At 44.8% G+C, this 24,762-nt stretch overlaps 1 protein-coding gene across 2 annotated transcripts in view; it reads left to right on the top strand.

The window, feature by feature from the left end:
• The window catches only part of IL18R1 (interleukin 18 receptor 1), a 40,701-nt gene that overhangs the window by 3,588 nt on the left and 12,351 nt on the right, over positions 1-24,762 (top strand). The window contains exons 2-7 of one of the 2 annotated variants that reach the window (XM_036263349.1): positions 2,592-2,677; positions 6,393-6,633; positions 10,351-10,516; positions 13,287-13,434; positions 18,127-18,189; positions 22,728-22,839. In XM_036263349.1, coding sequence (XP_036119242.1) covers positions 2,620-2,677; positions 6,393-6,633; positions 10,351-10,516; positions 13,287-13,434; positions 18,127-18,189; positions 22,728-22,839 — 788 coding nt within the window. In that variant the 5' untranslated portion in view covers positions 2,592-2,619. The remainder of the gene's footprint in view (positions 1-2,591; positions 2,678-6,392; positions 6,634-10,350; positions 10,517-13,286; positions 13,435-18,126; positions 18,190-22,727; positions 22,840-24,762) is intronic. The other variant, XM_036263350.1, reaches the window with a different exon arrangement.

Raw genomic sequence — 24,762 nt, 5'->3', positions numbered from 1 at the left:
ATTGCTGTTCCCTTTCATGGGTAAATAAACTGAGGGGCAGAGAAGGTGAGTAGCTTGGTCAGCACTGTCCAGCTGATGAAGAGGAGGGAGAATTTAAGTCCAGCCATTCTGGCAGGAGATGCTATGCTTCAAAGATGGACCCAAACTGCCTTCCATGAGAAGATGGCAATGGTTTAGTTTATAATAAAATATATTGTAAATTATAACATCCATATGAAGGGGTATTATGCAACAATTAAAATGATGTTGACAAAGATTTCAGACACAGAAAAATGCTCACTTATGAAGTGGAGGGTGCAGATAAAATATTAAACATCATCTTAGTTATTTAAAAATATATAAAGTACAAGAAAATGTTAAATAAAGTATTATACATGTTGATATTTTCTTCATTTTATATATGTCTATAACTGAAATACATTACTTTAGAAATCAGAAAAGTTTTTAAAAGGAAGGAAAGAAGAAATTTAAAAATTATATAGTAGCAAAAAATATCAACATTAAATATAACACTAAAAGTCCCACAGAATTTCTACATACAAGAAATGTAATATTTATATCCTCTTACATATATTGTATAACTAAGGTATCTATGATATTTCTCAGAATAGCTTTTGTTTTGGAAATGAATTTTATAATTTAATATCTTGGTTTTTAAATTCACAATATGCACATTAATAAATACACACACACACACACACACACACGCATAGAGTGGTGCACATAACAGCTAATTTGTATCCTGGAATCTTGACATGTTTCATATTGAAACTCAGACTCAAGTCATCAGAATAATGGGTTATCTCATAATAGTTTCATCTCTTTGTAGACCTTGGAAAAAAAAAAAAAAACCAAACCAAAAAAAAAAAACAACCCATCAGTGCTCTTACAAGGCTGTGTCAACCTTAACCAGAGGAAATAACACTTTTTATTCTACCCTAGATAAGAGGATAGATAGTTAACAACAAGAAGTGTGTGTGCGTGTGTGTGGAAGAGTTGATTTCAAACCATAGAAATAGTCTAATTTCGTTATGAACAGTTTGTACTTTCCATACATACTTATTCCTTTTGTCTTTACATTACTAATTATTATCTGCTAGAAATTACATCAAATGCTCGATGATATTATTCATAAAGATTGATGTAAGTGGTTTGGCAGCTTAGCCGTTAAATTTTATCCAGGATTTGAGCATTAACAGTTTTTGTTTGTTTGTGTTTGGTATGGGAAATGAGTTGTAATTAATAAGAGAATTATTTAGGGCTGAGAGGCTACCATGCACCCAGAAAGTCATCATAAACATTGGTCCCTTTATTATTATTATTTTTTTACTTTAATGTTTTTATTAAATCTATTGGGGTGACATTGGTTAATAGGATCATATAAGTTTCAGGTGTGGATTTCTATGATACAAGATCTATATATTGTACTGTGTGCTCATCACTCAAAGTCAAATCATCTTCTGTCACCATATATTAGCCCCCTTCAGGCCCCCCCCAACCCCCATCCCTCTGGCAACCTCCACTGAGTTTCAGTTTTGTATCCTGTGTATGAGTGAAATCATATGGTTCGTTCCTAGCTTTCTCTGTCTGACTTATTTCACTTAGCATAATATTCCTGCTCATTAATTTTGGAGATGGGCATCCTTACCATCTTCATTTGGGAATGAGCAAGCCGACTCGGAGACGTTTAAGTAACGTGCCCAGGGCTGCACAGCTAACTGGAATGCCAGCCCAGCTAGGTGTGCCCCAGAGACCAAGCTCGTTCCAGGATGCTGTGCTTCTCGACGCGGTGAAGCCAGGTGTCCGGTACAAAAGAACGCGGGTTATTTGTGAAATATCCAGACCTGGTGTATGAGCCCAGCACACCCTTCCCACCCATTCCACCCTCTGAATTTGTAATTAGTAGGACAAAACTTGGGTTGGAGTAAGAACAAAATTCCACACAGATTTGAGTTCTTTGAGTCTGGAATGTACGCAGTTCGCATTTTTCTCTCCGTTTTCCGCCAGTAAACACACACAGGTGTGAGTGCAGAAACAGGCGCACGTGCACACGCCCGTTCCCAGGAACAAGGCTGATGAACACTTACTGTGTGCCAAGCACTGTGCCGGACTTCAGAGATACACTTATGCACAACCTAGACTTTGTTCCTAACTTCTGAACTTATGTTCTGAAGCTAGACAGTGGATGAGAGAAAACACCAGCTGGGACACCACGCGCTCTCCTACAGGGCCAGGACTGTCGTCGAGTCTAATGCACCAGATCGCAGACTCTCCACAAATACAGTTGTTTCAAGTTTGTTCTTGGAGGCAAGGTTTGGTAGGCCAGGCCTAAACACACCAGACACTCTTGTATTAAAAAATTGTGTTACTAGGGATTTCTTCTGGATGCCAGAGTTCATTGCCTTGACATCTTATTCATTTTGCTTGGCTGGAAGTTCTAAGACGGCTTGGTGACTAGATTAGGGATATGAAAATTTTCTAGGCCCAATTTTTAAATTCCATGTGCCAGAAGACTTTTAAAAACCTTCCTTGTAAACAGATATGCTTTGATTTGAAAGTCTTAGCTGAACCTGTCTTACTCTGTTTTCCAGGAAAACTTTTGAAGCAGCGTCTTACAACATGCGTTGTGGACCACGACCCTGGGCACTTGTGGTACTCATGTTTAAGAGCACCTTAGGTAAGTGATGGCTATGCACAAACATTGTCGTTGGTAATCTAGAAGGAATATCAAGGTTTTGCTTTTTATGTGGAGGTGGCCATTGAAAGTGCTGAATTTATTAAAATTAGTGATTTTAAATTTTACTGCAGGAAGTTGCCAGATTTTTGGTGTCTCTGGCATAAAGCATAAAAATTCAGAGGAATGGGATCAATAAAGAATCATATGGTTTTGCTGACAAGGAAAAAATTGGCCTCTGCCCTGGCCAGTTTGGCTCAGCGGTTAGAGCGTCGGCCTGCGGTCCGGAGAGGCCTGGGTTCGGTTCCCGCTAAGGGCACGTACTTCGGTTGCAGTTTGTCCCCGGCCCTGGTTGGTCGTGCGGGTGGCAGCCACTCGATGTGTCCCTTCACGTCGATGTTTCTCTCTCTCTCTCCCTTCCTCTCTCTCCCTCCCACTCTATCTGTACAAAAAATGGAAAAAGTATCCTCGGGTGAGGATAAAAAAAAAAAAAATTGGCCTCTGAGTTTAGGTAGAGAAAGCAGAATGTGAAAACTGTATCCTGAAATCAGTTCCGTTGTCTGAGATGAAAATGTGCTTCATGCCGTTTGAAACTGAACAGCTGTCTTTATCACTGAATTTTAGAAAATCTCACACAAGTTATCTCCTGCCCCAAAGGAAGGCAGAGATTCGCCTCATAATGTAGGGAATGAAGGATGTGTGTGGGAACACCTTGCAGATCTAAAGGAAATGTTAGAGTTAGAGCAACTATATGTGAAAGACACTTCTCAGGCTAGGCAAAGTCGAGGAGGTTTTATGTCTGGTGTCGAAGCCAACTTGAACTTCTTAGTGGTGACTGCTTGATGACTTTTACTGAGAAATGTTCTGAGGCCTCATCGAGATTCTTTGGAGAAGAGTTCTGAGCTGCATTAGTAAGGTTTCCCTCTGGCTTTTGAGGAGAAAGTGGGGGCACACATACTGAGTTGCCGGGACACACACGAACCCCATCCCTGCTTGGAGCATGGTACTGAAGAGGTAGTGGTGCCATGTTATTGACGCTTTTAAACAGTCCAGGACCGACTGGGGGTATCTGTACCGAGGGGTCTAGGTGGTGTTGAGATCGCACAATGCATGCTGCCCAGATGCTAAAAGAAGGAGGTGGACCTGCTCTTCGTGACAGGGAGTGGTCTGTCAGCCCTGCTGAGTGCAAAACCAAGGTGCAGGACAGGTCATCGTGGTCCTGCCCTCTGCGGACACTGATAACCCTGCTCCTAGGTTACAGCAGAAACATGTTTCAGGCTCTGAAATAGCCACACACCCTGTTCAGTTAGGGTGCTAAGGTCCCAGCTCTCTGTCCTTTAGGTATTTTATTATTGTTGTTGTTGTTGTTGTTCTTTAGGTATTTGCAGAGCACCTACCGTGGTGGGTTCAATCTAGACAGACATGACAACATTCTACATGTAAGAAGACTCACATAACCTAGTTGAAGTTAGATGACAACATCCCATTATTGTCCAAACTCAAGATAATTTATGGAAGTGTCTTTTTCTGGAGATTCCATATGTGTTGAACTCCAGTTATTTCTCCAATAAAAAACATTAAAAAAATAGTTTTTCTTTATTGATTTTAGAAAGAGAGGAAGGGGGAGGGAGAGAGATAGAAACACGGATGAGAGAGAACATCAGTTGGCCTCCTCCTGCATGCCCCCTCTGGGGATTTGGTCGACAACCTGGGCGTGGCTCTGACTGAGAATGGAACCAGCAACCTCTTGGTGCAGGGTTGACACTCAGCCACTGAGCCACACCAGCCAGGCAAAACCATTTTTTAATCAACAACATAAGAGTCAGTATCTGCAGCCATTAGCTGCCTGGGGAATGGAAATGGTCAACTGACATGCAGCCATCCTGGAGAGTATGTATTCCAGGCTAAGTTTCTTCAAATGATAACTACTCCAAAGAGGAATGAGTCATATATGTGTCTATCAAACCACAGGACGGGCCCTGGCTGGTTTGACTTAGTGGTTAGAGCGTCGGCCTGCGGTCCAGAGAGACCCGGGTTCGGTTCCCGCTAAGGGCACGTACCTCGGTTGCAATTTGTCTCCGGTCCTGGTTGGTCGTGTGGGTGGCAGCCACTCAATGTGTCCCTTTCACATCCAGTTTCTCTCTGTCTTCCTCTCTCTCCCTCCCACTCTATCTGAACAAAAAATGGAAACATGTCCTTGGGTGAGGATAAAAAAAAAACACAGGACAGGTGTTTACAGAAACTTTTTAAAGACTGGCCAAACCCTGGAAATAACTCAAACGTTCAGCACCAATTGACGAATAAATAAATTGTCAAATGCCGAGATAGTTGGATGCTATATGACGATGAAAACAGAACAAATGACTGCTGCAGGCAGCCACAGATGCCTGTCACAGACATGATGATGCGCAAAGAACCCAGACACGAAGAGCACGTATTCTATGATCTGCACACTCTTTAATATGCATATATGTATCTCTAAAGTAGGAAACATTAAACTGAGAATAATTTGACATCCTTTTGGGTGTCATTCGAAGCTAACGCCCACATACACACATGCCTTCTGCACTCAAGTGCTGAGATGCGAACTGGGGGTTCTGTAACCAGCGCCCCACGCAGGGCTCATCTGTGCATTTAAGTCACTTTGACATCCACGGTTTGAAAGAATACTTCTACCATTTGAACCACTTCCTCTTTACATTGTAGTTAACAGTACCGAGTTACAACCCAACTGTTGCTTTCAGAAATAAATCCTACTTATAGGAAAGACACTTTCCCCATACCCTCAGGGAAATTCTCATTCTCATTCTCAAAATGAGGTTGAAGGACATCCTGGGGCAACCCAAAGACAGAATACAGGAAAGCTCCATCTATTTATGCTGACTTTGTAAGTGAAGGGATCAGATCAATTTTCAAATCCAGTTTCTGGGTTAGTTGAGAGAGAGAGAGAGAACACTTGGAGAGGATGTGCCAGAGACTCAGGTTTGGAGTGATATTATATTAATCAGTTCTTCATTAGCCACATTGTAAACTAGAACGATAATGAGTTTGCATGCACTCGAAGCTGCCCAGAAGCACCTGTAACCACCTCCACACCTGCGGGGAGTGGACGGCTACGTGGCTGTTGAGTACAAGACAGGTGAGACGTCTGGTGGTGCAAAGAAAACCTCTGAAGTCTCGAGGTTTCTGGCTTTTTTTCTACGGGCACTCTTCAGCTAAGGATGTTTTCTGGAAGGTGTGACAACACTGTGACTTCTGTGGCTTCCCTTATGAGGAAGTTGTCATGTGTAACATTTTCTTTTAAAAGATTACACTACAGCCCAGCCAGTGAAGCTCAGTGGTTGAGCATCGACTCTGGCACCAAGAGGCCCCAGGTTCAATTCCCAGTCAGGGCACATGCCCAGGTTGTGGGTCTGATCCCCAGTGGAGGACATGCAGGAGGCGGCCAGTCGATGTTCTCTCTCATCAATGTTTCTCTCTCTCTTTCCCTCTCCTTTCCTTTCTCTATAAAATCAATAAGGGGAAAAATTTTTAAAAAAACGATTACACTACATTTATCTGTCTTCCAGCATGGTAGGTTCAGGTCTGTTGCCTTCCTGTTTGGGAGAAGCTGTTGGAAGCTTTGTCCTTTTTTATGTTCTGAAAATGCCTTAGTGTTGGAAAAGTACTATGTCATCCTGTGTTTGATTTTTTGTTTCATTTTGCTAATCTTTTGAAGAAATCTGTAGGATACATTCTAACATCAATGCTGTTGAAGGGGAACCTTTCTATCTGAAATATTGCTCATATTTATCTGAGCATAAGAATGAAACAGCCCCCCCCAAATGGTACAGAAATGTGTCACACGGACCCATGGAGCTGAGCTCACACAGTTCGCCCAGGATTACTCTGCATGATTACGTTCTGGAGTTTTGGCCGGTGGAGCTGGATGACAGCGGACCTTACTTTCTCCAGTTGGGGTGAGTGCACTTTCCCTGCGTGCGCACGTGCACCGGGCCGACCCCGCTCAGCAGGCGCCAGCGAGGCGCACGGCCAGTCACTGTGCACCGGCCACCCTGCTCTTCCGGCAGCGCGACATCAGTACTCATTATTGAAACGGAATTAAATGTTGCCCCTATGTTTTTGTTTTTAGTGATCTTAATGAAATTAAGATGATGAAAGGAGATTACCTTAAAATAATTCCCTGTTAGGGGATTCTTGCCAAAGATAAGTGAAGATTGAATGAGAGTCACTCTGAGACTCAGCTGGTCCCGAGTCGCTGGTCAGTGGAACACGCGGCTGGACGCCGGGCCCTGGACACGTGGGGCAGGGGCGTGTCAGCTGCAGGAGCGGTGCTCCAGCTGGGCAGTGGGGTTGGCGCCGGTGCAGGTGCATCCTGGTCTGCTCCACGGTGTTTGTTGAGAGCCAGGTGGCAGTGCCAGGGAAGGACTTGTGTGTGTGGCAGCCAGTCACAAAGCTGTAGCCAGGGCCAGTGAGAGAGGGGCGCACAGAGAGGCTGTGCTCAGTCTTCCCGTGAGCACCCGAGACGGCCAGCTGCTAGGATCGGAGTCCCAGTCCTGTGAAGTGAGAGCAACCAGTTTGATGTGTCAGCAGTTACTAGGGAGCCCGGCTCTCTTTACAGGCTATCTGATGAGGTGGGGGGGGGGGGGGGCTGCCAGAAGGGATTTTGCATGTGATGAACTGTTAGTGAGAACCTGGATGTCAGTGCTCCTCTGCTACTTCTGTGACGTCCTGTGTGGACGCATGCGTGCATTGCATGGAGATTTGAGGCTGACCTGCAGGAAGCGGCTCAGGGCCAGGGCAGGCGATGGTGCAAGCTCAGCAGACTTTCTTCATGAGCACATGTGGGGTGAGTTATCACCCTGTTTTTAGTTGTCACACTGTTATCAACCGTGCATGGAAAGCGGACTATATGTCACAGTGAAACCTTAATGTCACTCCTGTGGTTTCAGAGAAAGTGAGGTCATTTGGGTTTTATACATAGGCAGCCCAGGAGTCAGAAAGAAATTCAAGAAGTCTTTCTTTTAACCTATGTATTTTATATGACCTTTCAGGAGAGATGGTTCTAGAAATGGGCCACAACCACCCTTTACACAGAGGCAGAATGAGCGCTCGCAGTGAGGGCAGAGAACACCTCCCCTGATCCCCACGGAGTGCTCCGAACAGGGCGGGGGAGGAGCGGGGAAGAGCCGGCACCACCGAGCCACTTGCAGAGGGGCAAGAGGGCAGAGCTGTCTGGGGCACAGAGGCGGGATGCAGCCTGCGTTAGGGAGAGGAGTGGAACACCATGCAGAGGGAGGATGTCAGACAGGCCTGGACGTCAGACCAGGAAGAGGCCCGGAGTGGGTGGAGTCACAGAGGCCAGGGCTGTCACTCTGAAGGGTTTTGGAAGCTGACAAACGAGATGAGAGTAAGTGATGGTGGAAAGAGCAGGCCTGACGATGGTTTTGAAAATAAATGGGAACTTTGTAGATATAGATGTTTTAAATGTAGTGCAACTGGTGAGCAGGACCCAGTGCTTGCACAGAGGTGTGCACACGTGTGCCTGTGTGCACCACTGCTGATGAGAGGCTTTGTGGCTTCTGTGGGGTTCATCCACAGCCAGCTCCTGCTCCAGGACTGTCCCCTTAGAACAGTAGTCCTTTTTAACTTATCAGGATTCCGTTGCTAATGCTCCAGTCCCTCTGGAGACAAATCCTCTAACCCTGCAGTGAGAATCACTGTGTTAGATCCAAGTTCAAGGAGGAAATCCACTACGGGGGGTGCAGGAGAAAGTTTGGATGATAGAGGGAAAGAAATAAAGGTAGGGGAAGCACCTGCAAAGGTTTTATCAGGCTCCAGGCCGGCAAGCAGCAAGGTGGGCTGAGTCTTCCAGATCCCTCCGAGGGTCACCAGGCATGGTCCTTGCAGCCGGGATGACTGGCCCTGACGGGGGTGGAGATCACAACCTTGGGTCCATAGGCTCAGCCTCACACCAGCCTTTGAGCTGCTTGTGTGCACAGCAGGCTGCTGGCTCCAGCCCTCGGCTCCCGTGGGCGGCCGTGGGCTCCGGCACGCGGGTCCCGCGCACGGGTAGACGTGGAGGCCGTCCGCCAGGTGGTGTTTGTGGAGGGTCAGGGCGAGGACTGTGGAGGTGGAAACGATACGGCTGATAAGTGGGAACACGCATGTGCCTCACTCCTTGTGACAACCTGACAGAGACCTGTGACTCCCTCTGCCCGTTCAGTGAGGCCCAGGTCAGGGGACATGGCAGACACACTCAAGAAGAGGATGCTGCCAATGGGATTCTGCATCCTTTCCAAGGACCCAGTAGCTCTGTGCTGTTTCATGGCCACTGACCCACTGCCTTTAACCCTTAGGACAGCCGCCAGCCCCTGGGCCCTCCGCTCCTAGCCGCAGCCGGTCTTGTGTGAATGCACAAGCAAGGGATGGGCCCGGTCCACACCGACTGTGATGACAAGCGCTGTGCAGGGCGCTCCTGGCCTCAGGACCACGGCGTGGGTGTGCACCCAGCCTGTCACTTACCAGGCATGTGTGTGGGAGAGTTATTAACTTGAAGTTTAGCTTTCTCACTTAACAACAGTCATCTCTATTGTGCATGGTACGGTACAATCCCTGCAGCTCATGAATGCTGCTCTTCTTCCATTTCATCAGACTTAAAGCGGAACTGGAGGAGCCTACAGCAGGGACAACTTTTTTTTCATACACACAGGACAACTTAACAATAGGGCTTGTTGTATTTGGTATAGGACTCTACACACCACATGTGCAGTTTAAGCTAACATCAAATTGCAAACGATTTTCTTTTTATTTTTTATTTTATTTTATTTTTTATCCTCACCCGAGGATATTTTTCCATTTTTTTGTACAGATAGAGTGGGAGGGAGAGAGAGGAAGGGAGAGAGAGAGAGAAACATGGATGTGAAGGGACACATCGAGTGGCTGCCACCCGCACGACCAACCAGGGCCGGGGACAAACTGCAACCGAGGTACGTGCCCTTAGCGGGAACCGAACCCGGGTCTCTCCAGACCGCAGGCCGACGCTCTAACCGCTGAGCCAAACTGGCCAGGGCCAAACGATTTTCTTTTTAAAAACATTGTTAAATTTCTTTCTCTTTAGATTTCTAATCCTAATCAGAAGGAACAACAGCAATATCTATTCAAACTAACTTTGCTCAGTGAGGCACAGACGTGCTGCTGTGAGATGCTGAGGGCAGCCAACAGTAAGACAAAAGGACCGGAATAAAGCGCCCTGAGAAATACCGACGTTCAGAAAACAAATTCAGGAGTGTTGTAGACCTCTTGAAACCACGGTCTCTCTCCTGTCTTGGGTTAAGAATCTCTGAACTTGTTTATTGCCAAAATCATTGACGTTCTAAACATTTCTGTCTTGAAATCCATAACATATGGACTGCAGTAGGTTGTGTGTGTGTGCATGTATGTGTGCATGTGTGCATTCGTTTAGGGCTGCTCCGGTGTTTATCTGTCACCGCTTTCTGCCCCCACCCATGACAGGTGTTCAATGTCTTGCTGAACTGAAAAGAGGCAGAGTCTGGGCAGGAACAGATGAGTCTATTCATACAAAAATAGGGAAAAAATGCATTGCATTGGTTACTAAAATGTGGTATTTACAGTCTCTGTACTAACTATAAAATATCTTTAAACTTTTTTCATAGACATCATACTCATGAATGGAAATTAAATGTCATCAGAAGGAGTAAAGACAGCTGTTATGCTGAAAAACAAGTAACTAGCAAAACTGTGGAAGTTGGGAAAACTTTGCTGGTTCGTTGTGAAGATAGCTACTATCAAAAACTGGTGAACAGAACATCCTTGTATAAGGTAACATTTTAACTTGAAACTTGTTAGAAAAGACAAATTACAAAATGAGGGTCTGCTGGGTGTGGAGCATCTTGTTCTCACGACATGTCCGCTGTGCGAGCCCCCAGCTGGCCGCCCTCTGGCCCGCAGTGAGCGCCCCACCGGGCGGGGTGCCCCGCACCCCCTGCCTTCCTCGCTCTCGTCCTTCGTTAGTTTTTCCTCTTTTCAATAATACATTTTTAGAAATACTAGTTTAAAGATTTTCATTTTTTGCTGCCACATATACTTAAAATTTTAAATTTTATTGTACCCATATTTGTCTGATTATGTTAGTTCATTTTATAAAGTTGGAAGACAGAAAAACAAATACTGAAGATAGCAGAAATCACTTATAACCCCACTGGCCAGAGATGGTTTTTCCTGTGTAAATACCTACTTTTAAAAAGTGGCACTGTTAATGGCTTGCGTTTTTTCTTCAGTCACTAAAAATTACATTGTGATTATTTCTCTACGTCTTTACACATTGTTCCAACCACGGGGTTCCATCGTGTATATATTTGTTATCAGACGTTTGTTAGTTCCTATTTAAAAAAAATTTTTTTTTTCTTTATTGATTTTAGAGAGAGGAAAGGAGAGGGGAAGAGAGATGAAAATATTGATGAGAGAAAACATTGACTGACCGCCTCCTGTGTACCCCCACTGGGGATCGGGCCCACAACCTGGGCTGTGCCCTGACCGGGAATCAAACTGGCGACCTCTTGATGCATGGGTCCATGCTCAACCTCTGAGCCACACCGGCTGGGCAGTTTCTACTTTTCACTATTATTTATCAGGCTAAAATAAATATTATTCCTATAAGTCTTAGAGTGTACATATGATTTCATCCTCTGACCAAATTCGTGAAGTAGAATTGTTGGTTCAAAGCTATGAGCACGTTTCTGGCTTTGATGCACATGATCCGGCTCCTCTCCAGGGAGCGAGGCTGTTTAACACCCTCTCCTCGTGCAGCCGTCGCACTGGGAGTGCTACTGAGGAACATGTAAACATGTGACATGCAAAACCTCTGTAACTTTTAGTAGGTTTTTCACACTTCTTCAGAATAAACATTCTTTGTGTACTAATTACATCTTTGCAATACTTCTTTTAGACAATACTATAGAAATTATATATACAGATTTATATATACGCATATGTGTATTACCTAAGCACATGCATTTATACGCTCAGATGTATATTACATATGCACATGCATGTATATGCTCACATGTATGTTACATATACACATGCATATATATCCTCTCATGTATATTATATGTACACGTGCATATATACACTCACATGTATATTATGTATACATATGCATTTATATGCTCACATGCATGAAAATATACACACAGGTACATACATAATATACATGTACACACAACACAAATTATATTCTTAATATAGAAAAACAAATCTAAAAAGTATGACTCCATCATGGAGACTTTGAAGACCGTGACAGAGGATGGTCTGAACAGAAGACCTTGGGGGAGTTGAAATTCTGGTTTCCTAGAAACTTGTTTCTTTTGTAGAACACAGTTTACTTGTTATTTTTCAAGGACAGCTCTTGTGCAAAATGTTTTCCCAGTGTCTGAGTCAGCCCCCAGCTGACTTGACTCCCTTTTCTTTCAAACTTGCAAATGTTTGACAGTACATGTAAACTTGAGGGTCAGTGTGCTGGGGTTTAAGAAACCCCAACATGCAGACAGTTAAGTTTAGAGAAGGGATGCATGGAGGATGTTTCCAGCCAGACAGCTGACCACAGGGCTAAGTTTTCACAGCCTGTTTACATCACGACCTGCCTGAGAGGATGGAGCAAGGAAGCTCAATCGGTAAACGATTCAGGGGAAATGAAGAGTCTTTGATATTTTAACGTGGTTCAAAAAAAATCAGGTTTGGTTTATCACATTTGGTGGATACAGAAACGATTACTGACATGAGGTGCGCCCGGCTGCTTCCCACGCTGGTGCTGAGCACCCCAGCCCTGCCCCCACTGCCCCCAGCCCTGGTGCTGAGCACCCCAGCCCTGCCCCCACTGCCCCCAGCCCTGGTGCTGAGCACCCCCAGCCCTGCCCCCACTGCCCCCAGCCCTGGTGCTGAGCACCCCCAGCCCTGCCCCCACTGCCCCCAGCCCTGGTGCTGAGCACCCCAGCCCTGCCCCCACTGCCCCCAGCCCTGGTGCTGAGCACCCCAGCCCTGCATCCACTGCCCCCAGCCCTGGTGCTGAGCACCCCAGCCCTGCCCCCACTGCCCCCAGCCCTGGTGCTGAGCACCCCAGCCCTGCCCCCACTGCCCCCAGCCCTGGTGCTGAGCACCCCAGCCCTGCCCCCACTGCCCCCAGCCCTGGCAGCTCTGGGAGGAGACTCTGGGCAGCGGGTTCTCCTCCTCTGGCATCTGCAGAAACAATGGCATGTCGTCCTCTTCTTTCTCTCCCTCTCCCCTTCCTTCTCTCTCTCCCTCTCCTCCTCCGCCTCTCTCTGTACAAGAGAGGGTTTCAAAGAAAGCCGCTACAGTACCCCACATCGCATCCCACCGTGCATCGATAACGATGATGGTTAAAGCAGTATCAGGGCTGTATTTCATGGTCCCAGTGAAGGCAGCACCAAATCGCTGGCTCGTTTACTCAGAAACGGCTAGTTTCCGTTAGATTTCCCTTTTTCTCTAAAGATCTTTAACGTTAACATTGTGAATTATTGTAATATAATGTTGGTTTAACCTAAAATATTTTAACTTGCTTTTTAAAAAACAGAACTGTAAAGAGATGAATGATACAAGCTCATCATTAAAGAAGAATGCAGAGTTTAAAGATCAGGGATATTACACCTGTATGTTTATCATTCATCGTAATGGAAAACCATTTACAGTCACCAAAACCTACAATATAACAATAGTTGAAGGTAAGAGAAATTTTAGAATCGGAAGGAAACAAACGTATCATAGTAAAATAGAATGTTTCTTTCTTCTAAAGCAGTACAGGATGCCAGAGGCAGCTTAGTTAGAGTTTGGACCACATCACTAGTTCAAATATAAGGATCAAAACCATTTTGGGCCCTGGCTAGTATGGCTTAATGGTTAGAGTCTGCCCACACACCAAATGGTCTCGGGTTTGATTCCTGGTCAAGGGCACGTACCTGGGTTGCAGGTTTGATTCCCAGCCGGGGCAACCAATTGATGTGTCTCTCTCACATTTCTCTCTCTCCCTCGTCCACTCTCTCTAAAAAAAAGAATAAAAATCAATGGGTAAGGATTAACTAACAAACAGACAAAACATTTTGACATTATTCACTGTGCTTAAAGAATTTTGCGGGGTAGTAATTAAAAGTTCATAAAGGTGAACCTCCCATAAGTTAGTTCCCTTATTTGGTATTTGAATACATTGTGGGGTCTTTTATTTTTAAAGCATATACTTTCACTCAACAAAAGAAGGGAAAGGAAGCAGGGAAATATGAAATGAAGTGAGTAATATTCTTTCCTCAAGGAATTTGATTATTGTCAGGAAAGGTAATCAGACACACAGAGATACCCTAGTACAGTTCACCCTTGAACCACACAGGGGTTAGGAATGCCAACTCCCTCCACCCCCCCGCACAGTCAAAAATCTGGGTATAACTTTTGGTTTTCCCAAACTCAACAACTAATAGCAGTCTCTTGATGAGAAACCTTTCTGATAACACATATTTTGTATGCTGTATTCATTATGTTCTGTATTCTTACGATAAAGTAAGCTAGCGAAAAAAATGTTAAGAAAATTGTAAGGAAGAGGAAGTACATTTACAGTATTTATTGAAAAAATTTGCATATAAGTTGGATCATGTAGTTCCAACCTTGTGCTGTTCAAGGGTCAACTGTTTATGAACCTGGAGTCAGCCGTGAGGTGCTGAGCTTGGGGGGGTCCAGGGAGAGCAGGTGGCGTCCGTCGGAGCCGGGTCCTAGAGACTGGCCTTGGCGGGTGGGCGGGTTGGCGGGAGGGCATGCGGGGCAGGGCACTCTGACAGAGCATGCAGGGGGCACAGCTGTGCTGCCGGAAAGGGCTGTGCATCTTGGGATGGTGGCTATTAGTCTGGTTTATCATGAACTCAGACTGTATATAATGCAAACACTAAAGTCTGGATTTTAGAGTGACGGAGACCTTAGAGGAGCGGTCTCAACCTGTGGGTCGTGGCCCCTTTGGGGGTCTAACGACCCTTTCACAAGAGTCGCCTAAGATATAACAGTAGCAAAATTTTAGTTATGAAGTAGCAACAAAAATAATTTTATGATTGGGGTCACCACAACATGAGGAACTGCATTAAAGGTGGCGGCTTCAGGAAGGTTGGGAACCGCTGCCCCAGAGGGAGTTTAAGGAAACCACACCCAGGGAAGGTGCCCTTCATGTGGCATAGCCAGTAATTGATCAGCTGGTCGCTTCTTGGGAACTGCCATGGAGGTGCCGAAATCGCACAGTCCAGATTTCACTATTTCACTGTTGAGAGTCGTTTTCCCCATCCAGTGCAATATGCCTTCATGAAGCCTCTCTTCATAACTCCACAGATCAAGTCTGGTCTCCTCTTAAAATGACAGCTCCTTTGGGTATTTGACGAGAGGTGGCTTATTTACCCTAAACGTCCTTCCCCACCGTCCAGTGAAATTCCTGTGATGGCTGGTTCAATAGAACAACGGGCTCTCAGTTACCAGACTGCTTGGCTGTGACAAAATTGTCTTCTTCATTTTCACCATCCACATCCACAGCCGTACTCCATGCAGTGCTAATGGGTAAATCATCGCAGACTCGGTGTCTCCAGCAACACACCTTGTTATGTAATGGTTCTGAAAGCCAGGAGTCTGCAGTGGGTCCTCGGGGCAAAAACTGCAGTTTCAGCAGGCGCGGTCCTCCTGGGGACCCCGCGGAAAGGGTTCCCTGCGTCTCTCAGCTGCAGAAGCACCTGCTCGGCTCGGCCCCTCCATCTTCAAGGCCCACCATGCAGCACCTTCAGATCCCTCTTTAACCTTTGCTGCTGACAGTCACTTCTTTGGCTCTGACCCTTCTTATGAGGCCCCTGAAATAACACTGGGCCCACCTGGATGATCCAGGACACTGTCCTCATTCAAAAATCCTTAATTTAGTCACATCACAAAGTCACTTCTGCCACGTGAGGTCTAATATTCACAGGATCTGGGGATTCGGATGTGAACAACTTTTTGGAGGGGCATAGCCTGGGACTCCCGGGACTCAGTTCTGAAACTCGAATGTCCCTTCCGCGCTTCCGTTCCTTCCCTTCTGTATTCTGTGATCTCACGTAGAACTCTGACCTCCCACCACCAGCACGCTCCCCCGCCCATCTCTGTCTTCTCCTGGGGAGCATTACGAATATGCGTTGTTAAAGGAGCAATGACTAGAGGCCAGAAACCGTGCCAAGTACATTCACCGAATCATCTGATACAACCCTCACAACATCCCTGTGAGATTGTGACCTTGGGTGAGTTCAATGACTCGTTTATCCAGCCTCAGATACCTCACAGGCAGAAGGCACAGTGTGGTGCCTCCCTCCGGGGCTGCGCTGAGGACCGAGGGGGTGAAGGCCCGCAGAGCACCGGGAAGGGCCCACAGGACAGGGAAGCTCTGTCGCTCCTCTGTCTCCGTCTCCGTCACCTCGCTCCCCCACCCACCACTGCGATTTTCCGCCTTAACTCCCCACCTTACTTATTTCGTCTTCTTGGGGAATGCCAACTCCTTGCTTCGGGATTCAGCTCGGGTCTCTCCCCTCCTCCCTGTGCCCAGGGCCTCTAGTTCATCTTCTGATTGCTGTCAGAATTCGGGCCACGTGTCTGTCTCCGTCAGGAGCCTGAGAAGCTCTTGGAAAGAAGGAATTGAGCTGAGCTCCTCCTGGTTCTGCATCTGCCATACTTGGGCCTGGCACTTGGCGCAGAGCTGGCGCTCATTACATGCCTGTTGAGCGACCTACTGAGGCAGCAACACTTCCTTCAACTGTGCCTCCTTCAACAAGAAGTCTAGACTCTCAACCATCCTGGCCATTTTCTTTGGATTTGGTGACGTTTGCCATCATTCTTCTAAAATGTAAAGCTTAGAGCCGAAGTCAGTAGTCAGGAGGTATCATGAGCTATGCTGAGGACGGGGGCTCTGAGCTCCTACCTGCTGTGTGGCGTCTTTATCACAGCTCACCTGTGTCAGGGATGGAGCGCTCAGCTACCACGTGGTGAGCGCAGTGCCTTGACTCACCGTGCGCTCACTCCACCTGGCATCTCACTTGTTCACTTCCTGCTCCGGCTGATCAGGCGATGTCTCCTCCTGCGGACAGCCTCTGAGCCATTCCGATGCACAGACCAGGTATGCCAGGGGCACATGCAGAGCTTGTCGTCTTTCTCCTGTTACCGGAATAGGGTTGTGCCCTTCACCTTACACCAGTCTTGAAACCTGGTGTTGCTCTGGGTTCTCAATGACACACTTCAAGTTGTAGAGACGCATCCAGAGAGAGTCATCAGGGGAGAGTTTCCCGTTACACCAAACTACCTCCCTCACCTCTGTCCTTGATCCAGCTCCTCTTCCTCAGCACACTCAGACCCGAGAGTCCAGTCTTTGGAGCAATTTCAGCTCCTCCTGCTTGCCCAGGTGAGCTCCAGACCTGCCCAGTGAGTCTGAGTCTCAGAGGATCTCAGCCCTGCCGGGTTCACTCCCTGATTTCATTCTCCAGTTCGGCCCACTGTGCCCGCGCAGCACCGGACTCTTTGCGAGAGCGCGGGCGTGGGTGCGGCGGGAGAGCTCCTGAGTCCCGTTTCGCTTCTCACAACCAGGCCTTCTGGAAGCCCCATGAAGCTGCTCTGGACAAGAGTTGTCAGTGCCCCACGCAGCAGGTGGATTAGCAGGGAGAGTCCATGCCGTGGAGAAGGTGGCCAGATAACAGGAGCAGCAGCCACTGGACTATGTAGCCGTGTCCGTGGAGGACCACAGTTGCTCCCAGTGTTCTTAGCCATTTGGCGGTATTACTGCAGAGGCAGGCTGCTGGGGGCTACCTGCCTCCTGCGAATGACTAGACGGGAGCAGAGGTGAAAATAATTGTGCATCTCCAGCTGGGGTCAGAAGTCCCTGAGGAGGAGAAGTGGAGCTGAGTCCGAAAGTGCGGACCTAGCAAGGCTGGGGCTTCATAAGGTGAGGCCTCCCGGCACAGAACTGAGTGTGGGCACCTAGTACGCCAGCTGGGTTTGGGTCTTGCACTGGGTAGTGGGGAGGCACGAGGAGGGCATGAGGACGGAGCAGAAGGCACTTCCCAGTGGTCTTGCCTCTTCTAAGGCCTGCAAGTGTGGCTCTCTCCGCGGACAGGAGCGTCCTCTGGCTGCTCTGAGCAGAAGCCCCAGATTTGCATCCAGGGAAAACGAACTTCAGCGTGCTTCCTCCAGCTGTGAGCGTTGACGCTGATGGACAGCGAAACAACAGTATTGACTACAACCATTATGTAATGCGACTATGACCAAAATGGATGTAAAGCTATGACTGTTGGAATCTTCATTACACGGAATGAGCATATCACAACAAATGTTTGTCTTAGAGAAGCTCATTGTAATAATCACTTTTTTTTTTTTTTTTCCACTTTTAGGTCATAGTAATGTAGTTCCAGCTATTCTTGGAGAAGATCTTAACCATGTTGGAGTGGAATTAGGTATATTTTGACATACATGTACTTTGCATTTAAGAACGGGACAAAGGGGAGTCTTCCAAGGCGAATCCTGATTCATTATTGATCAGTGCTGTGTGCATGACACATTCTGTATTTAGTGAAAAACCTTACAAAAGCAGAAACACCTGTCATGGTTTGAGTGTTTGCTATCTTTAGGCTGATTAACATGAATAGTCTGGGATGGCTTGTGGTTGGTAGATTAGGATTTTCGTCTCCCTGTTTATGACTTTTCTCTGATATGTTTATGACACTTTTCTCTCCCTGTTTATGACACTTCTCTGAAGTGTTTATGGTCATTTTTAAGCACGAAAACTCAGTAACAATACTCTAGAAACATTACTCAGACTTGTATGGCTTGAAGATGTGATGAACAAATTTACGTTGAATCAATGGACTGAGTTGTCTAGAGAGGTCTTGACGAATCCACATCACCTTTCAAAAAGAAAAGGAAGGTTAAAGAAGAAATTCACACATGTAAACCAAGTTTTCTGTTAGGTGATTGAAATACGTTATTGAATTAAATCTCCAGCAACTCGGAGGGTTCTTCTTCCTATTTCATGAGTTAAATGACTGAAGCTCACAGATCACAAGTGATCTGTCTAAGGTTAGACCACTGGACAGGGGCACAGGTGGGATTCAAGTGTCTGTTGACAGTTTCTAAAGCCCACACCTTGGCCCACAGTGGTCCTAGTTGTGTATGACAGCTATGCTCAATGTAGCGAGGATACCTTGCCATTTATATTTGTGGTTTTTCTGCTTTCTATTTTTAATTGATTCTGAGCTTATCTATTATTCTTTCTTCTCATTTTGAGCTTAGTTTGAACCTCACTTTTCACCTGTCAGCATGGAGCGTTAAGGAATTAATTTCAATTATCTTCTTGCAATATGTGCATTTTAGCTCTAAATTTTCTTAATCACTCCTTTAACTCTCTGTTTCCCACAAGTATTGATACACCAGATTTTCATTACTGTTCTCTCAAAACATTTAAAAAACTTTCTCTTATGATTTTTTCTTTCATCTATGAATTTATTTGTGTTTCTTGCTGTCCAAATAGTTTGAGAATTTTCTAGTTATTTTCTATAATTGATGTCCAAGATTATATACCATATCATTTCAATCTTTTGAAATTTGTAGTAACTTGCTTAAGGACCAGAATATGGTGTATTTTGCTGAGTGTTCCAAGTAAACACATTGAAACAATTGTGTTTCTGCAAGTTTTGGTTTTATCATTCTATTAATGTCAATTAAGTGAAGTTGATAAATCATCTATATCCTTACTAATCTTGTGTGTGCTTTCTCTGTTGCTGAGAGAGATGTTAATATCTCTATGACAGTCAATTTGTCTGTATAGCCTTTAGTTCTGTTAATTTTTGCTTTATGTATCTTTTTAATTCTCACCTGAAATGCTTATTGACTTGAGAGAGAGAGAGATTGATGTGAGAGAGAAACACTGATTGATTGCCTCTGTACATGCTCCCACGGGGAATTGAACCCACGACTTAAGTATGTGCCCTGACTGGGAATTGAACCTGCAACCTTTCAGCATATGGGATGATGCTCCAACCAACTGAGCCACCCTGCCAGGGCTTTGCTTTATATATGTTGAGGTTATCTTGTGGGCACACACAGACTGATACCCGTTGAACTGGCACTTTGTCATCATGAAATTCCTCTCTCGGTCCACCATTATGCTTCTTCCCATCCTATCCTGTCTGATATTCAATAGACTTACCAGTTTTCTTTATTTAGCATTGACATGTTATAGCACATTTATAACTTCACAAACACTTGACAATCTTACTACATTCATCCTCTCACTTCACTTTGTGGTATTATTTTATATATTTATTTCCTGTACATGTTATAAAATTTATATGATATTAGCATTATTATACATAACCAAAAATGTTTTATGTTTCCCCAGATAGTTGTCCTTTCTTGTGCTGTTTATTTGTTCATGTATTTCTTTGCTTTCATCTGGGATGATGTTTCTTGAGTCTGAAAATTTTCCATTGCAATTTCTTGTAGTGCAGTTATATAGGCAATAAATTCTTTCAGCTGTTATTTACCTGAAATATCTTTATTTGCCTCCAGTTTTAAAGAGTATTTTTTCAATAATTTTGATAATTTTACACTGAGCTATAAATATTCCCTGGTTTCCATAGTTGCTGTTGAAAAGGTAGTCTTTAGTCGTTGTTGCTACTTTCGTGTCTGTTTCTTCTGGTTGCTGTCAAACCTTTTTCTTTTTCTTTTTTTATCTTGATGTGCCTACATATGATTTTCTCTCATTTAACCTACTTTCGGTTCTACAGGGCTTTTTGAGTCTGTAGGTGTATGTATTTAATTGATTTGGGGGAAATTCTCTGCCATTATGTCTTCTGCCCGTTTCCTTTCTTCTCTCCTATCTGCAACTATAGGCACTAACTGTGTCCCACGTGTCTCGTAGGCCCTGTTCTGTTGTTGCCATCGTTTCCCTCTGTGCTCTAGCTTTCATCTTAGCCTGAATTAAAGCTCAAATAGTCTGCCTTTTTTTAATGCCCAGTCTGCTCTTAAAACCATCAGGTTCTTAAATTGTGTTTTGTAGTTAACAGATGTTCATTTAATTCTATTGAAACAGCTAACTGTTCTTTGTACAAAATGTTAAGCTTTCATCTATTTGTTTATATTTTCCTCTATTTAACTTGTTTACAATATTTGTTACAAATACTTTATGTGCTAAATCAAGCATTCAGGTCATCTCTGGGTCTGCTTCTACTATCAGTTTCTCTCTATTGATTATTGTTCCCATTTTTGTCTCTGCTTATTGTTTTTTAAAATTATTGTCAATCAATGCCTGGCCAGTGTGGCTCAGTGGTTGAGCATTGACCCATGCATCAAGAGGTCACCAGTTTGGTTCTTGGTGGGGGCACATACCCAGGTTCTGGGCCAGATCCCCAGTGGGGGGCACGCAGGTGGTGGCCAGTCAGTGTTCTCTCTCATCAATGTTTCTCTCTCTCTCTCCCTTTCCCTTCCTCTCTTTCTAAAATCAATAAAGAAAAAAAATAAAATTATTGTCAATCTTTGTGTATCTAAAACAACCAAAATGAACAAAGTTTGTATTATTATTATTAATTATTTATTTATTGTTGACATTATTACAGATGTCCCCCATTTCCCCCCTTTTTGTCCCTCCTCCACCTAGCCCCCATTCCCCTCCTCTCAGCCTTCACCACACTGTTGTCTGTGTCCATAGGCTATGCATATATGTTCTTTGGTTAATCTCCCCACCTTCTTTCATCCAGTCTCTCCCTCCCCTGTCCCCTCTGACAGCTGTTAGTCTGTTCTATGTATCCATGCCTCTGGTTCTATTTTGTTCATCAGTTTATTTTGTTCATTAGTGATCTCATGTGTAAGTGAGATCATATGGTATTTGTTTTTCTCTGACTGGCTTATTTCACCATTATTTTTAAAAGAGCATTTGCCTTTCCTCTGTTAGGCAAGTAGTGTGAGGAGTTGGTCATCTCAGTCGATTTAGGAACTGAGTTGGGTGGAAGGTAGTGTGCAGGTTTGTTAGAATCGACCTGCCTTGCATCTCTGACAGCCGGAGGAAGACTTCAGTCCTGTGTTTGTGGTAGGTCTTTTCCTGCAGTGGGTCTGGCTCTCTCAGTACCATGAGACTGTAGGAGGAAGTGTAAGCTTTGAGCAGCCTCCTACATTGCTCAAGGCCTCAGCAATGACCTCGCAAGGCCATGTGGCTGTCAACATCTCCACGGGGGCCCCGTTCCTTGTTGAGGTTCCCTCTGTGCTGTTCAAACCAAAGAGAATTTCTCCGGGGAATAAAATGGCTGGCTAGCTCAGCCCACCTAGAAAGGCTTTTTTCTGATTGCCTTTCAGTTCAACTGTTTCTCTTTATTTTTCTTGCACTTGTCTTTAATTTTTAGCTAACTTAATTTTTGTGACTTGTCTATTTGGTTTTTCTACAAGTTGCAGTGGGAGTGTTGGTCTGATACTACCTACTAAATTGTATGTTGAAAAGAAAGTGCACTGGCCACCCTATGTTTTAATAATTTATTTAAACATAAACATTTGAATAGAAGCTAATTCATATTTTGGTGATGACGTACAACTGATACTTAATTTCTATGCTTTATAACAATTTTAGGATTTAAAACCAAACAAATCACATCTGTTTTCCTTCTGGAATGTAGCACTACATCAGCCTTATAAATTAGGTTAACACATATTGACTATATGAAGTTAAAACCTTGGGAAATCTGAATTTCTGAAATCAGAACTCTGGCCCTGGCTGGTGTGGCTCAGTTGGTTGAGCATCGTCATGGACACCGAAAGGTCACTGGCTTGATTTCCAGTCAGGGCACATGCCCAGGTTGCAGGTTTGGTCCCTGGTCGGAGGCAATTGATAGATGTTTCTCTCTCACATCAATGTTTCTCTCTCTCCCTCTTCCTTCTTTCCTCTATAAAATCATAAAAATATATAAAAATAAAAAATAAAGTCAGAACTTTGTCAACTTTTATCTAGGAAAAGATGTGGAGCTCAACTGCTCTGCTGTGCTGAATGAAAAGGGCCTCATCTACTGGGACATCCATAATGACAGTGGAAATGCACATGAAGAGAAAGAAACAAGACACAAGTATGTTTATGTGCTATATCACATATATCATTATATATATATAAGTATTGTATCATATATACCTGATATAAAAAACTCTAGATTCCTGAATAGCTAATGGAATGTTTGGCGTAAGTGTATATTATAATTTATATATTTTATAGTTATAATTTTCATACTCTGTGTTGATGGATTGTACAGAAATTTATTGCTGAGATCTAAACTCAAGAGAGAAAGTCAATGAGGCTCCTTCGCATCACCTTGCAAAAGCAGCTTTTGGTCAGTCGGTCTTATGGGGATGGAGATTGTACCAAAGCATCTTTTAAAGGAGTGATAACCTAGGCCACAGAATTATGGATTTTAAAATTTCTGTTAAGTGCTTTATTTTCACTAATGTGCCAGAGTAAAGACCAGGTCAGGAGCCTGTGACATGCTGAGTTAATTAGGGCTGCTTGTGCATAGGAGGAATCCCTGGCTGGGTTGCCGCGTGTCCCTGTGAGACCTGCTGGAGTCTCTCGGTCAGAGTGACTCATCAGTACCCTTCCCTGCAGGGCCATAGGCAGGCAGTCCCCTGCTTCCTGTCCTCAGCTGTAGCCTGGCCTTGCACACATGCGCTTCTTTTTTATGATTGTTGAAAATCATTCATTTTAATAAAAGGAGAAATCCTGAAAGTCACAAAAAAGGAAATAGTCATTTGAACACAATAATGTGTGTATTTTGGGAATCCCTTGTATGGGCTAGAGATACACTGACATGGGCACTGGCTCCTCCTCTTTAGAGAGAGTTTGTCGCTTCTGATCAAACATTCTTCACAGTGATTGCCTTTCTCAAAGCACCAAAGAGCACCAAGGACACTTGTCAGGTATGCCAGGGTTTCCTGAGACTGTCCCAAGCAAATGATAATTTAAGTGACCAGTCACCTGGATTGATATCGAGCGTAGTAATTACTGCAACGTTTTCCTGAGTCCATTTATGGAAATTAGAAACATGATAACAGCTGAAATACAGGTAGAACAAGCAAACAGGACAATGATTAGATACAAAAATCTAGGAGGCAGTATTGGTGCAAAATGTTCCAAATAACATGTATTAATATTGAATAACCTTTATTCCTTCATGAAGGAATGGTCAGACTTATGGAAATGAAACATGCTACGTCTACGGTCATTGAAATGTTTCTGAATGACTTTGGGTCATTGCTGTCATTATTAATGCTCCAGTTCTAGTGAGCAGCGATCCTAAGATATCTGTCAACTTAGATGTACTTTGGAGGTTTTTTCCTGCATTTTATACTTAAACAAAGAAAACAAAACTGTTCTTCACCATCATGCTGGCAGTTCTCAGTCCTTGTTGACACCTGCCTACAAACTCCTTGCTGACCTGTTCGCAGGCTGCTCTCCAGAAGCAGGCTCCTCGAGCTCAGAGGACGCCGCTCAGCCCAACGGCACGCTCGCTGCCGCGGTGTCTGTCCTCCCTGGGGCTCTGAGTCCCCGCTCCTGGTGCCCCCTCGCTCATCCTCGGAGAGGTCGGAGACCAACTCACCACTTATTAATGAAGCTTCAACTAAGCAAGAGCGTGAGGAGGTCTTTATTGTCGGTGTGCAAGTTTTCATGTCATTGTTTGGCTCTCGCTGTGCCTCCCTTCTGGGTTGTCCAGTGATGTTACGTAGTTGATATTTCCGTACTGGGTCCATCTGTTCAGGACGATGTGCTGAGATGTGTTTGAGACAGTGGGTGTCAGGTCCCAGGTAGGAGAGACCCTGCTGCTGGGAGGTCAGGGGGTGGCTGGGGGGAGTGCTGGAGTGGTCACCGGAGGGGAAGCCACGTCACCAGCGTTTGCCTTATATCTGTGACGCGGCAACTTGAGTCCTTTAAGAAGGGAAGGAAAACTTGCTGCCAGGGGTGTCTCAGTCACTGTCTGACACGCCCTGAGCAACTCGGTGTT

This window comes from Molossus molossus, unplaced genomic scaffold (assembly GCF_014108415.1).
Source record: "Molossus molossus isolate mMolMol1 unplaced genomic scaffold, mMolMol1.p scaffold_m16_p_15, whole genome shotgun sequence".
Classification (NCBI taxonomy): Eukaryota; Metazoa; Chordata; class Mammalia; order Chiroptera; family Molossidae; genus Molossus; species Molossus molossus.
The sequence above is the reverse complement of the archived record's forward strand: the minus strand, read 5'-3'. Positions and strand labels throughout refer to the sequence as shown.